Source organism: Gymnoscopelus microlampas, assembly GCF_963454915.1.
Source record: "Gymnoscopelus microlampas genome assembly, chromosome: 17".
Taxonomy (NCBI): Eukaryota; Metazoa; Chordata; class Actinopteri; order Myctophiformes; family Myctophidae; genus Gymnoscopelus; species Gymnoscopelus microlampas.
Window position 1 is genome coordinate 11025991 of NC_139954.1, and position 17130 is coordinate 11043120.

Genomic DNA, 17130 nt, shown 5'->3' on the forward strand with positions numbered 1-17130 from the left:
ATTTCAGATGACTAAAATATGACTAAAACTGAATGGAAACTAAGTAGGATAGATGTTAAAAATTAACACCGATAGGGAGGGAGAGAGAGGAGGAATAAACATGATGATGATGGACAAATAGAGAAATGTTAAAGTACAGATTAACCGACAAAGCAAGAGAACAAGATGCTTTGAGGGGAGGAGAGCAAGTGAGTGTGTGAGAGAGAGAGAGAGAGAGAGAGAGAGAGAGAGAAAAAGAGAGAGATGGTATTGAGATTATATATATAAATCAAGTGAGTGAGAGACAGAAAGAGCAAGAGAGAGCGAGATTACATATAAATCATATTATTAATGTGATTGTATCATTCATATTACAGTTTTTCTGTATTGCTCTGTATTGTCACAAACTGAGGGACATTTAACATAACATAACACTCAATGTGACAAATAATTATCCTGACACACACACACACACACACACACACACACACACTCACTCCCCCCAGAATAACGTGCTCACTCACTCACACCCCCCAGCAGCCAGAAGGTACTGAGAGAGAGAGCGCAAGAGAGAAAGAAGAAATGAGATAGAGAGCAAAAGTGCAAGAGAGCAAGTGAGAGAGAGAGCTGGATGTGAGTGTGTGCACGCGCGCTTGTGTGCGCGTGAGAAGGAGAGAGAGAGAGCAAGAGTGTGTGTGTGTATGAGAGAGAGAGAGCGAGAGAGAGAGGGAGAGGGAGAGAGAGAGAGAGAGACACAGAGAGAGAGAGTGCAGGCTGTACAGTGTGTCTCATGTCTGTGAGCAGAAAGATCAGTAGCCGTGAAGAGGCTCAGGAACTGGAGTCAGTGGAATCACCAGAGAATTCTGGGAATTCTACAGCGTCCGCGGAGCAGAAACCCCCCAGAGAGGCTGCAACGCACATCTTCCACCTAACGTTCACACACCAGATCTGAAATGACACTCCGAGGAAGTATCCGACAGGGGCATTGAGAAAAACATGTCAGTTGTCAAGAGAGAGAGAGAGAGAGAGAGAGAGAGAGAGAGAGAGAGAGAGAGAGAGAGAGAGAGAGAGAGAGAGAGAGAGAGAGAGAGAGAGAGAGAGAGAGAGTGAGAGTGAGATGTTCTGGGAAAACTGGGATTTTCTTTGACTGAAGCTGACTCCAAGAAGTCACATTTGAGGAATAACTTTTTAAGGAGATTCCATTTCTTTTCTGCGGACTAAACACAGAGGAAGAGGAGTGTATTTGCTGTTTGTAGAATTGACCTCCAGCACTCACACCTTGCTGTGTGAGTGTGTGTGTTCTGTGACTGTGTGACTGTGAGTGTGTGTGTGTGTGTGTGAGAGAGTGTGTGAGTGTGTGTGTGTGTGTGTGTGTGTGTGTGTGTGTGTGTGTGTGTGTGTGTGTGTGTGTGTGTGTGTGTGTGTGTGTGTGTGTGTGTGTGTGTGTGTGTGTGTGTGTGTGTGTGTGTGTGTGTGTGCGCGCGTGCGTGAGAGAGAGAGAGACAAAGTGCACGGATGAAAGAGTGAGAAACAAGAGAGAGGTAGTGGTAGACAGACAGCAACTGAGAAAGAGCTGAGGTAGTCAACCGAGTGTGTGTGTGTGTGTGTGTGTGTGTGTGTGTGTGTGTGTGTGTGTGTGTGTGTGTGTGTGTGTGTGTGTGTGTGTGTGTGTGTGTGTGTGTGTGTGTGTGTGTGTGTGGTGACAGCGCTGTCAGAATCCATCATGCCGATGATCCGTAACCATCGACCACAAACACTCCCTCACAGGTGTTGGCATGAGACCAGCGGACACAGAAATGCCACCTGAGGATACACACTCACACACACACACACACACACACACACACACACACACGTTTTAGTAGCTATGTCCTCCCTCAGTGGTGACTCATTAAGTGCTCTCTGTAAGAGAAGACATTTGAACCAGCGCTGGTTTCCAACGGTGATGATTGGGCTTGTGACAGAGACCCTGTTGTGATGTGCTCTCCCTCTGTCCAACCTGAAACCCAGTTGATTGTTTTAGCATCTGACTTCCATGGCTGAGACACGCTGAGACATCGGGGAAGTCTGTTCCTTCACTTCTGGATTCCGTTGAAGATGAGAGGATTTCTTTTTTCTTGTTTTGTTGGTTTTGTAAGAGGACCTAAGAGCAGGCTAAAATGTGAGTTTCAATTGTTTCAGTAAACGGGCTTGGAATATATATATATATATATATATATATATATATATATATATATATATATATATATATATATATATATACACACACAACCGAAAGCTATGACTTTTCTGTGTTGTGGTCTATTCTGTGCTATATAGGCTACTCTATTCTAGGTTACCTATCAATCACGTTTTAGATTTTCAATACAATAATACAGTAACTAAATAATCATTTAGATACTGTAAGCTCGCCGTCAGTGTCTCTGGAGGGCGAGTTAGATGTGTCATTTACAGTATCTAATGGAATCATTTTGATCCATGGAGAGATGATTGATAAAGCACCATCATAGTATTTCCATTAAAAAAAAAATAATCAAAATTTCAACTATGATGAAAACTTTATTTCATTGATCAGGTGACAAGATGCTTGTTTCATTCTTTTTTTAAGGATATTCACTTTCACATTATCTCGTCTTTCACTCACCAGGTGACTTGCCAGAGGCAGTTGCTTTTTAAAAGACTGATTGCGAGGGTGACAGGACTGACACGATGAACCTGCGCGGTGGCAATGTCTCGGAGGTGATCTCCACCGCTGTCAGAGCGGTTGCCATTCTGCCTGTCGAAGCCAAAACCTGGCCCCCCCGCGGATATGACGATGAGGCGGCGCTCCAGAGCGATAGGCTCCTAAACGTTACGAGCCTGTGCTATGACAGGAACGACCTCGTTCGTAACCCCGTCGATCCGGAGTTTGGAAACTGGTCTCGTTACAATATCGGAGCCGGTTACGCCGAGGTGGAAGGCGTGAGGTCTCCGGGGCCCAAAACCGAGGCGGCGGAAAAGAACTGGGCGGCGTTGCTGATTCTGCTGGTCATCGCCGTCACGGTGACGGGAAACATCCTTGTCATTATGGCCGTGTCCCTCGAGAAGAAGCTTCAGAACGCCACCAACTACTTCCTGATGTCACTGGCCGCCGCTGACATGCTCCTCGGAATCCTGGTCATGCCAATTTCCATGGTCACCATCCTCTACGGTAAGCGAGTCCCTCAATGTCGCCGACCGTGATGTTTGCTTCAATGTCCTCATGCTTGAGTGGTGTCACACACTGAAAGCTGATTTACAAGATCACAACACATCGCATTGTTGTGATGCGTTGTGTGCTGTAGATCGTCTATTTTATTCAGTTTCACTGGAGCTTGACTTAAGGGAGTGATGAAATCACACCGACTGTTACTACAGAATCCTCCTTGATACCACAGCATCCACCCTGTTACCACAGCGTCCACCCTGCTACCCTGCTGCCGATCTACAAGCTCACAACGCCCCGCTATGCGAGGCGTTGTGAGCTTGTAGATCTGCTATTTTCACAATATTTATCTGTGGAACCGAGTAAAACGAAATGTAATGCCTCAACTCCTACAATTACAAGTGGTTGTCAGGGGGGGGGCTCCCCAGTTCAAATATGATTACTTTGGGGGGTCACAGCCTGAAAAGGTTGAGAACCACTGCCATGGAGCATGGAAGCAAATCCAGAACCAGTGAAAAAGTTTCACGGCACAGCACGGTTCACATAGTTGTCTCTTGTGGTCGCAGAGAGCGATAATGCTTCGGACACCAGGACATGTTTCATGAGTAGTAGCGCAGCTCCCGCTCAGCTTATGCTCAAGCTCAGCGGCCATCCACAGACAGTGATTATGAGTCATATCTTCTGGATCATAGAAGGATTAGTGACCTGATCTGTACAGTGACTTAAACCAGCTGCTGACTGAAACTGAGAGTGACGTCAAATTAAATCAAATGTAGGCCGTAGTGTTCCAGGCAGAACAGCAGGGACCACCCAAAACAACAAGTGCACCGGGCGACTAGGGATGCTATTATCGATTATCTTCTTAGAGATTATTCTATCAATTACTTTTTTGATTAATCAAATAATGGAGAAGAGCCTGGGGCTTATTTGGGATACATGTTTAGATTTTTTTATATCAACAAATCAACACGATAAATTATACTTGATTTTTTGTAATCGACTAAATTGATTAGTCTGACTAACCACTAAAGCCGTCAATTACTTTATTAAATCAATTATTTTTAAGAATGGATTAAATGGATTATTTTTGATTAATTGCGTTCCTAAAAATACTTAAAGATTTTTGGGCAGGATCTCCTCGTTTATCAATAAGAGTGCACTGAGGACCCTAGCTGAAGCCCTCATCCAGTGTCATTTTGACTATGCACGCACCTCATGGTACACTAGAATCTAAACTACAGACCTCTCACAACAAACCAAAGCTACTACTAGACCTTTGCTATACACAAATCCACGGAGCGCTGCCCTGTAGGTGGCGCCGCCATTGCTGCGGTGTCAGACTCGATCAGCTGCTGCTGCGCGGTGTCTTTTACTAACACTAACTTTACAAAGATGTACAGAAAATCGGGATGAACCTGTGTAGCTTATTGCTGCTCCAACAGCCAAGCAGGTAAAGAGTAACGTGAACAGACGGACAGAACCGCAGCAGCAGCTGACTGAGTTTGACACCGCAGCAATGGCGGCGCCACCTACAGAGCAGCGCTCCGTGGATTTGTGTTTAGGCTGAGATGGCTCAGGGTAGAGGACAGAGTACAGCAACTTGCAATGGGCCTTGTCTTCAAGATACTCAGGGTATCATTGCCCACGTATCTGTCAAACACTAGAGTGAGAGATGCCCACGGACAAAACACCAGAGGAAGGTCCACTTATCTTGACATTGCGATGAATGCATTCTACTATTCTGCCACCAAAATGTGGAACCTGCTGGACCACCAGCCATCAAATGCTACTACTCCCTATCCTCATTCAAAACCACCATAAAAGAGCACCTGACTGCAAATTACAACAGGACCTACATAGGTCAGTCTTCTAGCTTGCCACCAGAGAGTACCGTCAACCCCCCCCATACCTTTTATTGCACCTGGTATTGATGATGATTTGTATTTACTGATTATGAATTTAATACATACGGCCACGATGTCAAAAAAAAAAGTGCTATCTTTTCAGCATTGCGCTTGTGACATGATGAATTACTTCAAGGATGAAATGAAATACCTCTTGCCTAGAAGTCCACTCTAATTCCATAGAAGTGGAAAAACACTGGATAGTTATTACGCATAGCCATAGCATGTGGGTAATAATAATAACAGAGTGGAAGACATGAGGAATAATTAATAGTTAATCACTCATACTGTGAATAGAAGATGTGTCGTTTTAGTGGAACATGTGCCTGTTGATGTGCCTGCTGCCTAAGCCCCTCCGCCAGTCATATGGTTTCCACTGCTCTGTCTCTGTCTCTCTCTCTCCCGTATGTACAAGCTACTTTTCCATTGTCTTTCACTGTGTTCCGTTTTCCACACTTACATCCTTGCTTGCTCTCCCCTCTTGGCATCTGTTGTAAATGTCACAAGCCACTGCTCTCATAAGGAGCATAACGCTCCAAGAAGAGAGCTCATTTGCATGAGAACGAGTGTGGCAAATTAGTCTGAATGAGGAGCGCAGCCAGAGGAACGGCCCCCAACGCTTATTGGACAACCCCCGCCCCCCCCCTCGCCCCTTCCTCTTTAATGAGGAAACAGTGGAACTCATTAGGAGGACCGATGTCAAACATGAGCTCTCTTCAGTGCACCGTGTCGCCGCTCTGACACAGCGCACTGAATGCATCTGCAGATTGCGAGAGGGAAAATTGGCCTCACCGGAGCACAATATCCTCACATCGAGGTCGCCGAGCACTGTAATGGAACGAGACCACCACTGCTCTCATGTGTGAGATTACGAAAGATGAGGTTGAGTGAGGTTAAAGATGAGGTTAGGGACGACATCACGACCCCCCAGCTCTTTTCCATTCTGATCAAAAACTGTCAGGGTGCTGATATTGTGCATGTTGGCTCACTGGAAATACTCTGCTACACCAGTGGGTCTCAAAGTGGTGTCCAAATCTTTGTAGATTTCAAAGGTTTTATTTATTTGTTCTTTGTACGGTCAATTTAATTGTTACGCCAATTCCCAATTGCCCCGCATGTAGTCTAGTCCTTGTCACTTCTGACTCCTATTGGTCTTAGTAAGGGGACAGACAACCGTGTGTCTCCTCCGATATGTGTGACGTCAAGGCCAATTCTGCTCACCTTGACAAGCGAGTGATGAGATCGCCCTCTCTGCCCGTCTGCAAGCGTGGTCATTTGTGTTCACATGGACACCTGGCCGAGCCGGAGGCACCACAGTGGAATCCAAGCATAATCTCCACCATGGTGAGGAGGAACTCACCCGAGGTGTCCCTGTCCCATTTTCTTTTTCAGCTGCGGTGGCTTTTTTGTGACCTTCATTGTGAAAATCAGGCTATGGGATCTATCATCTAAATGCAATGACGCTGCCTTGTGTTGGAAGCTATGAATCACACAGGTGAATGAAATGATGAATCATGATCATGATTCATGATCATTCATAGGGGCCTGCTGATGTAAACACTTATTACGCTTTTGCTTGTCAGAAAGTAATTAAAATTGGACTTTTAGGTACTTTTGACATAAAACGAAATACAGAAAAATCTATTGCATCTATTGTTAATTACACGGATATGCTCTAGAAGTGAGAAAAACATATTTTTCATTTCAGCTGGCCTTAAAAGTCTTCTGAATGATGATGAGTTTCTTATACAAGGACCTTAAGGCAGCATACTGTGAATCTCTCTGATTATATACCCTCTGATTCCCCTCATCTTTGGCTCATTTTCAGAACTCATTACCCCTAACGTGAAATTTTAAATTAAAAGGACCCACTCACTGATCTTAGAATAAGTCACCCTGACACAGCAAGTTCTTTTAACTGACATCCTTTGAGGATTTCACCCTTTTCGAAATTCAGAATAACTTTGCTCCCCTCTTCTAAAGCCCCCCAACATCCTGACAGATTATGGAACAGATTTGCATGTTGCAAGATTAAACTGCTCCCTCTTTTGGGTATAACGCAGGAAAATGCGATTACATGAATGCATTCATATTTTTTTCGGAGCCACTTTTCTGCAAAAGACAAATAAAAACTGTGCTTGTACCTCTTCAAACAGTGTAACTGTCCCTAAATAGCCTTGGTTTTTGCCTCTTTGGTCAGATTAGCTAAAGTGAAGCATTCATTCAGCAGTGTTTGTGTGAGTGTGTGTGTGTGTGTGTGTGTGTGTGTGTGTGTGTGTGTGTGTGTGTGTGTGTGTGTGTGTGTGTGTGTGTGTGTGAGCTTGTAGGTTTGCTATTGTGTGCGTGCGTGCGCGCGTGCACGCAGAAGTTTATGTAATTCAGCTGCTTGGTAATCAGTCCGTCTCCTGATTAACTCTGTTTTAGCGGAGTCGTCTGGTCACCAGCAGCAACACTGGAGAACAAAGCTCTGTGAGAACACACACACTAAAATCCTCTGTGTTCATTCATTTGTGACTCAGAGTGTACACAGCTAATTCAAACGGAGCCTATTATAACCAATCTGTATGGTAGAGTATGCCAATACAATAATGAGCTCATCTGCAGTGGTTGGAGGTGGTCTCCCATACACTTCTATTGAGACATTTAGACCCGGGTGTCATGTAGGACACCTACTGGTCGACAAGTAGTACTGCCTGAAGGTCTCTCCTTGCCAAACTGGGATTCCCTGGTGTATGGAACCGTGATCTCATGTCAGAGACGAGGGTTCGAATCCCAAGTATGAAACTTGAAATGTGAAACTTACGGATTGCCGCTTTAGATGAACACTGTGGGTACCAGCAGCCCCCTAACCCTAAAGCCTGATTTAGACTCTGCCACGCGCATGTACATGTTTTAGCTTGTAGGTTTGCCATTTTCAGTGTGCGAAACTGATGTACATAGCACTTTTCTAGGTACACAAAGACACCTTTACAGAAACAAAATAAAAACAACTTTATTAGGAAAATAGAGTTAAAAAAGCTTAAAAAACTATAAAAGAAACGTACAAAAAAAGGGGGATTGGGATTTATGTAGGATATTCAAGTCTGAAAAGGTGGGTTTTGGAGTGTGGTTTTAAGCGTGGTGAGGGTGGGGGCAGCCCCTCAGTTCCACAGTGAGGGGGCGGGGCCACTGAGAAGGCACTGTCACCCCAGGTTCGCTTATTCGTCCTGGGGATGTCCAGGAGGTTGGCATCACCCGACCTGAGGGAGCGGGAGGGGGGAGGGGGTGGGGCGTTGGATGAGTTCATAAATAGGCTTTCTGCACCGCAGCCATTTGGAAAAGAATTGGGCCGCTTCCTTACTTCCTTCACGGTCTTACCAATTATACTAATGAAGGCTCTGTTCCAGTTAGTGTAGCACAGTGGTTCGCAAACTTTAAAATGTCAAGGACCCCCATAACTCTGAGAGTGTGTGAGCTTGCAGATAGGCTATTTTTGGCTAATGTTCCACTCAGAATAGGGATGCTAGGGTTCAAGTGGTTCATGTGAAAAACATGATCCTATCACACAAAGATTTGGCAGACCCCCTGTAGTAGCTCTGAGGACCCCCTAGGGGTCCCGGACCCCCTGTTGAAGACCCCTGCTTTAGGCGCCTCTCGTCTGTCAATCACTACAGTCCCACTTGCCTGTCAATCACTTCAGTCCCGCCGCCAGCCTCAAGTAATTGTTGTGCTATGACAGGAGAAACAAACACCCGTATTGGCTTTCAAAAGGGATCTGTTTGTTGTTTGCTGGGACGCAGCGGTGTGGTTTGAGGCAGGCCGCGACGAGGCCTGTGTTCTGTTTCATGTTTGGCTTCCTCCTCTGTGGTTTGTTCCCAGAGCAAGTCCATAACAGTCCCGTTTGGAGCCGCTCCGTGCACTCATTAATTTAACTCTGGGACTGCAACTATTGCATCAAAAAACCATGCGACATCAGAGAGCGCATGGCAAATAAAAGATAGCAAAATAAATGAATCAGACGCCCATGCTGGACCAGCCATGACATGAGGTAATTACAGTTACAAATCCTCTGGGCGGATATTTTTATTGAGACTTATAGACTTATAATAACTTTTAATAACTCTTGCTGTGTGCTCAAAGTCAATGCTCAAAAAAGTGGAGTCTTACGAAACTCCTCGCTCCCTCAAGCCACCCTGAGTAAAAAAGAATGGCTAATTCCTCTGGCGAGAGAAGACGGGCGGAGAGGACGGACAAGAGAGAGGATCAGTTGAAGAGTGATTGAGATTGAGTTTGGGATTTAGAGTGTCAACGTTGAGTGTGTGTGTGTGTGTGTGTGTGTGTGTGTGTGTGTGTGTGTGTGTGTGTGTGTGTGTGTGTGTGTGTGTGTGTGTGTGTGTGTGCGAGCATGTGCGTGTGTTCTTGCGTGAGTGAGATAAAGAGGGGGAAAAGAAAGCGAGAGAAGGAGAGTGTTGCACAGTGATGGTATAGCCTTAGGCTGGAACATGCAGCACTCTGGTCAACTCTGGTTTGCTCTCATAAAAAGTAAAAACCTGCATGTGTTTGAAATGTGAGAGTCTTTGTGACTCCAATCAAAGTTTCAAACGTTTTACTTTATTCTTTTTAGAGTAGTCAATTATCTATGGCCATTTAGCCGTTATGCCAATTAAATCCTCACAAATGTCTGTGTTGCCACTGCTGTTGTACTCTTTCTTACTCTCATGTATGTATGTATGTATGTATGTATGTATGTATGTATGTATGTATGTATGTATGTATGTATGTATGTATGTATGTATGTATGTATGTATGTATGTATGTATGTATGTATGCATGCATGCATGTATGCATGTATGTATGTACATACCTACGTACCTACGATACGTACATAACTACAGTATAATAATATGCCCAAATTAGGGATGCCAGGTTGAAAATGGTTTCAACAGCACTTTCAGCTTGGTTGCTGTCCCTCAGAGAAACAAACAGAACTGCATCCAAACCATGGTGAGCACATGCTCTAATATCCACGCGGTGCCCCTCAGAAGCCTAGCCCCATCCTATGAGCTGCAGGTCAGGTGGAATGCCTATACAGTATGACATCGTTATACAGTATGACAGGCCTACGGCATGAAATCATCACATGACAGGCCTACAGTATGGCATCATGCTCTTACAATTGTATGTCTGATTCTTTTCAGTTTATTTATCGAGGCCCAAAATCCTCAAATCATCGTGAAGTTGTCGCACTGGGATTCATAAAGTTGCATTGTATTGTAGACAGACAGACATTCATGCTTGGCTTTTGCCCTTTTGGGTTAAAAGTCAGCATTGTGCTCATCCGTTTAGTGTTCATCCGTGTGCGACAGGGGAGACGGACTTTTTTGCTTTATATGTTGCAGTGGGGAGCACACAAAAGGTATGCTGCACAAATTCAAGGTAGCGGGCGGGCGGACAGGCGGTAAGTAGGGCATTCAAATTAACATCCATCATCAGAAAATTGCGACACACACACACACACACACACGAAAAAGCAAACAAAGGCATACAAAATGAACCGTTAATGGTCCAGATGGGACCCGGGGCCAGATGCTCGATAGCGCATAGCGGGACAGCAGGTCTCGGTAGAGACAACAGAGAGAGAGAGAGAGCCATGATAAACAGACAGAATAGAAGTTACTGTTCTCCAGAGAGAGAGAGGTGGGGTTGACAGCCGTAGGAGGTGATGAAGGGGATGAGCAGCAGTCACAATTAAGAACGTATATACCCTATATACACCTTTATATACTGTGATGCTAAGTCAGCGAAAATACCAGATCTACAGCATCTGCTATTTTCACTGAATTTTCACTGAATGTTCACCTATGATCACCAAACATTTGCCTATTTTGGCTGATTGTTCTTCTATTTTTGCCAAATGTTTGCCTAAGTTTTCGCCAAATGTTCGCCTATATGACATGCCCAGAATAGCAACGCTAGGGTTCATATGGTTAATTCATTATTGCATACATGTAATTGTTAGGAGATCTTGTCAGCTAAGCTAATGCTGTATCTACTTGGAACGTCATGAGTTCAAACTACTTGGGGGGTACCCACGACGCCGCATGCTGACGGGGGAAGTGATGATTGACGATTCTGTCGCTATCGGACTTCGCAACGTTGGGCATGGCGACTCGCTCGCCTAATGAAGTGGTTCACAACCTGGGGGGCGCGAGGGGTCGCCAAATAATTTAGAGGAGTCGCCAGATGCTTTTCTGATTGTGCGCAACAAAATGAAAATCAGAATAAAATAATAATATGCTTCATATTTTTTCTGTGTTCTTAGTTAACATTTCAGTAAAAGCAATGAATTAGTAGGTAAGAGGAGGAGGAAGAGAGAGCAAGGACGTGTGTGTGGCCTCACTGAGACGTTCACACTGGCTCTGCGCTCCATGCAGCACAGGGGAGATTTACTCATCCCTTAGCCACATAAACTTGCTCCATGAAAGTTTAAGAAACTTGATGACAACAGTGAAAATGAAACTGTCGCAATACATGAAATGGTGGCTCTCAACAGCCTGTGGGCGGTGAATGGAACAGTGTGATGGATGCACCCTGCTGATAATAAGACCCATAAAAAATATAACACACCTAACACCCCACAACTTTGACCCACAAGTGAGAAACTCACAGGGAGCAAGTTGAGGCACAGTTGTTCAAAAAGTGGGGGGGGGGATTGCATCAGGAGCCACCACGATATTCACCTCACATTTTATGAAATTGATCATCCCCAAGGTGTCTGAGGTTCTGACACACAAAGCTTAACATCAGTGAAAGGAACTGCAGGGCTAACGTCGGTGGCCAATGCCACTGGCTAGCTGTGTGAAGAAGTGCATATATTTTCCTCTTATACAAAAACCCACGTTTTAGAAAATGTACCTACAGTTAAAGCCATAACGATGAACTAATAATAATATTTTATTTAGTATAGCAGTCTCAGTCGGTATTAGTGCCTGTGCGTGTTTGCTCAGTGTGTGTATGATGTTTGGTTAGTCGTGAAGGCGAGATGTCGCGAACCAGTCATTTTGGGGGGTCCCCAGCCAAAAACGTTGAGAGCCACAGGCCTAATGGCTCGTTCAGTGGTATCTCTCGTTGCTCAAGTCCGCTTCAGACGGCGTGCCTCCATCGTTTTAAGGCGTTTTTAGCGGAGACGTCACCCTTTCTACGTCATGGGTTTGAGAATGGCGCGTCCGGATTCCAAGATGGGCAGGGTTATTGGGAAATGGCACGAAGGGTACCTCTGTCACGTCAAACATGTGACCTTCGGTCACATCTGGTCTCAGGCCATCACTATAGGATGGCTTGAGAGTGAGAATATGTTGGTTAGAATCAAAGTCTTCATTACATTCATCCACTCGCTCGGTTGTTTCCCCTGCCATTCTCAGCTAACTTTACAGATTCTGCAGGAATTTACAAATGCTTTTCTTTTTTCATTTCTCGCTCTGCCAAGTGCCAACAGATGCTCAGTTATCATGAGTTATATAAACTTATCAGGCATGGAAAAAAAAATGTGACGATGAAATTCACCCACATAAGATGTAACATCAATAGGAAATTGCTATTGACTGGAAAACGGGCTACCCCACTTTTCTAGTCAATAGTAATTTGAAAGGAATTGCACGCTTCTGCAAATGGTTGCACGCACCTGATTTAATAACTCATAAGACTGCTTTCTCTGGGCAATGTTGAAATACAGAGGCAGGATGTAAGGTTTCTAATGTCTAGAAAACAGCCCTGATTAGAAGGTAGATTGAATAAATAGAACATCTAAAGCCTGATTTATACTTTCGTCATACGATGGAGCATAAATTAGGCATAAGAAGATGGACTAAGTTCTGCAAAGACTGTTATGATGGATCTATTGTTGTGTTCCTCATTAGCTGTATACAGTGTGTGTGTGTGTGTGTGTGTGTGTGTGTGTGTGTGTGTGTGTGTGTGTGTGTGTGTGTGTGTGTGTGTGTGTGTGTGTGTGTGTGTGTGTGTGTGTGTGTGTGTGTGTGTGTGTGGATAGTAGTGGTGATATGCTGAGGTTTGCTTTGTGTCTCCATTTATTAGCCAGTGGATGGCCTCATTATTTGGAAATAATGAGCCTGGTCCGTTTACCTTGGGTTTTTGCATTTCGCTTCAAACAGCACAAAACAACTTACAGTTTCATCTGTTTGTGAAATAGATACAAATTGAACATTTACAGTACAGTTTAGAGTGAATACAGTGCATGAATGCTGCTGTATTTCCATATAAAATGTATTTAGAAATAACAAGAACTGGAACACAGCAGGGAGAAAGTGGATGCTCGTCTATTATATTCATTGTTGTTCTTTAATGCCCTGCTCTGTAATGTTCCTTTCCATTTGAAACTAAAAGTTTTATTTCAAATATTTCACTCGATGTCTCGCTATGGGGAGAGCGCCCTCCGGCGTGATCACACAGAAGTACACCTTCATAAACTTCCAGACAATTCTATTGGCTGGACTGACCTTCCTCTGACTGGAGGTCCCGCCCTCATCCTATATCAGTCAGTGGAGGGTCATTTTCCCTAATTCAGTTTCTCTTCTCGTTCGCGATCGAGGAAGCACCTTCTCAGTCCACCTTATGAAGTCAGTACGGCGAAAGTCTCAACAGGACAGGATAATATCCCGGACCGCGAGACGCTACTGATGGTAGGTGTTGACTTTTTCTTTACAAAACCTGCTAGGAACTTAATACGTTCCATAGCCAAGCTTAATAAGCTAAAAAAGAAAGCATAGTCTGCTTACATAGTAATCGTGATTCGAAGGACGAGTTTAATACACTCTCCCTAGTCTCACCCTGATTACTAGCCACAGCTAGCCCTGAGCTAGCTGTAAAGAACAACACGCCAGTATAATATACTCGGCCCCAGTGTTTGTTTCTTTCAAGCCTAGCAGCAGGTTGCCAGAGGGAGAGCCCTGAGCTCTCCTCAGCCCCACAGACTGCTAGCCACAGTTAGCCACGAGCTAGCTAGGGAAAAACAAACATGTGAGCATAGTCCGCTCAACCCCTGTGTTTTCGTTTTTTCCCTCCTCCCTGTTCTGTTCCCTAAAGCTTAAAACGCTTAACGTGAACGTGGCCTCCACAACTCTGAGGAGCAGGACCGGGTCCAAGAGCCCCGGTCCCGCAGAAAAGAGTGCGGGACGCCACCGGGTAGTATCATAATACTACCGGCTAGCGTAGCATGTCGTCACCGAGAGCTTAACAAGCTCCCACTAGCGACACTTCTTGCAGGCTACCATGCTAACACAGGGTAAACACGACATCTTAACATCGTGTTTTTTTCCAGGGTGACTTCTCACCCACAAGCTAACACAGAGTAAACACACCAGCGTCGTCCGCTCTTAGTGTGCTTTCTCCGGGTCAGCTCTGCACGCCACCAGCTAGCGCCATAAGATACCAGCTAGTTTTTAGCATGTTGTCACCAGTGAGCTTAATAAACTCCCACTAACAACACGTTTGGCAAGCTATAGCAAACACGACAGCGTCCCTGCTGTACATTGTGGTTTTTCTCCGAGGTGGTTCTTAGCCAAGAGCTAAAACACTGAACAAACACACCAGCGTTTACACTCTTAAATGTGTCTTTTCTCTGACCAGCTTAATACGCTACCAGCTAGCTTAGTGCGTTGCCATCGGTGAAGCTTAACAAGCTCCTACCAGCAACACGTTACACACTGCGTGCTGACACAGAGTAAACACGACAGCATAACCTGCTTCACATCGTGTTTTCTCCCAGAGGTGGTTTTAGCCACGAGCTAAACACCGGGCAAACACCAGCGTAGTACGCTCCTACTGTATTCCTTCAGAGACAGCCCTGTACGCCGCCAGCTAGCATAATATGCTACCGGCTTGCTTAGCACGTTGCCATCGGTAAGCTTAGAGCTCCCACTAGCAACACGCTTTGCACACGACGTGCTATCACTGAGTAAAAACATGACAGCATCACTGCTCCACATCGTGTTTTCGTCTCTAAAGTGGCCTCGTAGCCACGAGCTAAAACCGAGCAAACACACTAGCGTTAAACGCTCCTAGTGTTTCTCTTTCAGCTCTGCAAGCCACCAGCTAGCATCATAAACTACCAGCTGGGCAGGCTACAGTTAGCTACACGCTAACACCGACATCGTGTTGTTTCTCTGGGACAATAAAAGCTTAGAACGTTTTTTCTCCCATACACGACTCCCCTGTTTACAGACCTTGCCACAAACAGGCTCCACGCGTGTTGTGAACAATGACCGCTGCAGTCCAGCAACGAAGGGACCCCTGTCCCTCGAAAGAGTGCGGGGTCTGCGGGAATAGAATGTCGGGTCACGACGAACACAACTCATGTGTTATTTGCCTGGGACCAACCCACGCAGCCCGAGGGCCGTGTGAGGAAGGTCCGTTCCGCATAGGCATGCGGACTAACCGAACCTAGGTTCGTCAGAAAAGCGGGCCAAACATTTCCAGTCCCTTCTACACCAAGTTAGGAAGAGGACACGGACGAGGCCCAAAAGTTACTCCGGGGTACAGAATATGTCCCCTATAACCAGGTCATTGAGCAGGCGACTGGCCAGTAAAACGAGCCTCTCCCCACGACTCATACTCGACCTCGAGTTGCCAGCGGCGTAGCCTATAGCCACAAGCCGCAGCCAGTATGAGAGAACGGTTTTAATGCCTACTCCTGTTGGCAACCAGCACTGGGGCAACAGTTGACGTGTCCTGGGCTGAGCCCTACTCTTCCGCTACCCGTGGAAGAAGGGGTTGCCACACACCTCACGTCAGAAGCCACGGCTCTGACACCAGAGCCCAAATCCATTGCGAAGCACGCGTTGCCTAAATGGCAGGCGTTCTTGCTTGCAGTTTACAGGCCAGGAGGAGCACCCTAGCCAGCCAGAGGCAGGCCTCGGGTAGCTACTCTACAAGAGTGAAATACAGAAAGGAGAGGGACATGGCTGGGACTATGTCAGGAGGAGACGGTGGACACTGCCTCCCCCTCTCTCTCTGGTGGTCCTGGAGTTCTGGTGACCGGGCGGGGCGAACACGCTCCACCGCCCGATGGAAAGGAGAATGACTTTACACACTATACATTATGTGGATAATGTTGTGTAAGTATAAACATGAGTTACGACTGTAACCCAGGTTCGCTGATACTATGACCAAGATGTCTCCTTGGCAAGACATCAGAGTGGTTATTAGAAATTGAACCCTCTCTACCTGTTTCTCCAATACAATTCAAACCGTTACAGCCTGAATTTCAGGGGCACGGCGAAAAGAAATGAAACAGGACAAAACCAGAACATAAGGGACACACGCTCGCTACCACAGAGGTCTCACAGACACTTCAGGGTAGCGGGGCGAATACTCGCCATGAAGAGAGGACGATTACGCCCTGTCCCCAAGGGAACGGCTCACGGTCGACTCTGTTCAACCACTATATGGCGCCACGGCACCACAATCGAGCCTAACCAGTGTTGTAGGAACCCCACTGTATGATATTTGGAATGGATAAGGTGCAACAAACCACAGTAGGTGCTGCACTCTATATCCAGGGATGTATACTACAGTTCGCCTCGAGACCTCCCCAGGCTAGTGGAAGCGATCTTCTCTTAAGCAGGGGACAGGCGGGCGATTTTCTACAGGAAGATAATTCTCCCTGTTAAGAAGACGAACTGTACAGGAAATACCCAGAGACCAAGCTAACAGCGGCTCTACTCGTGCTATTCCTGGTCAAAAAAGAAGGGGGGGGCTGCGTCCGATACTGGACCTAAGAGCCCTCAATCAGTATCTAATGGCGTTCAAATTCAGGATGTTATCAAATCCGTCTCTCCGCATGGTGCGTCAGAGAGACTGGTTCACATTGATAGACCTGAAAGACGCCTATTTTTATGCTCTTTTTACCCACCACACAGAAATCTCTGTTGTTAGGGTTCTGAGGTTAAAATTACGAATACACGGTGCTACCGTTTGTAACGTCCTCAGCCCAGAGTATTTGTCGAATTCACGCAGGTTGCGATTGGCCCTCTGAGGAGAGAAGGCCCTCGCATAGCGTCTTACATAAGA

General features: G+C 45.7%; 1 protein-coding gene across 1 annotated transcript in view; it reads left to right on the forward strand.

The window, feature by feature from the left end:
- Positions 1 to 2688: 2688 nt before the first annotated feature.
- htr2aa (5-hydroxytryptamine (serotonin) receptor 2A-a) overlaps positions 2689 to 17130 on the forward strand; it is a gene marked incomplete at both ends in the record, with an annotated part of 51942 nt that continues 37500 nt past the window's right edge. The window contains one exon of the mRNA XM_084084108.1: positions 2689 to 3169. Coding sequence (XP_083940234.1) covers positions 2689 to 3169 — 481 coding nt within the window. The remainder of the gene's footprint in view (positions 3170 to 17130) is intronic.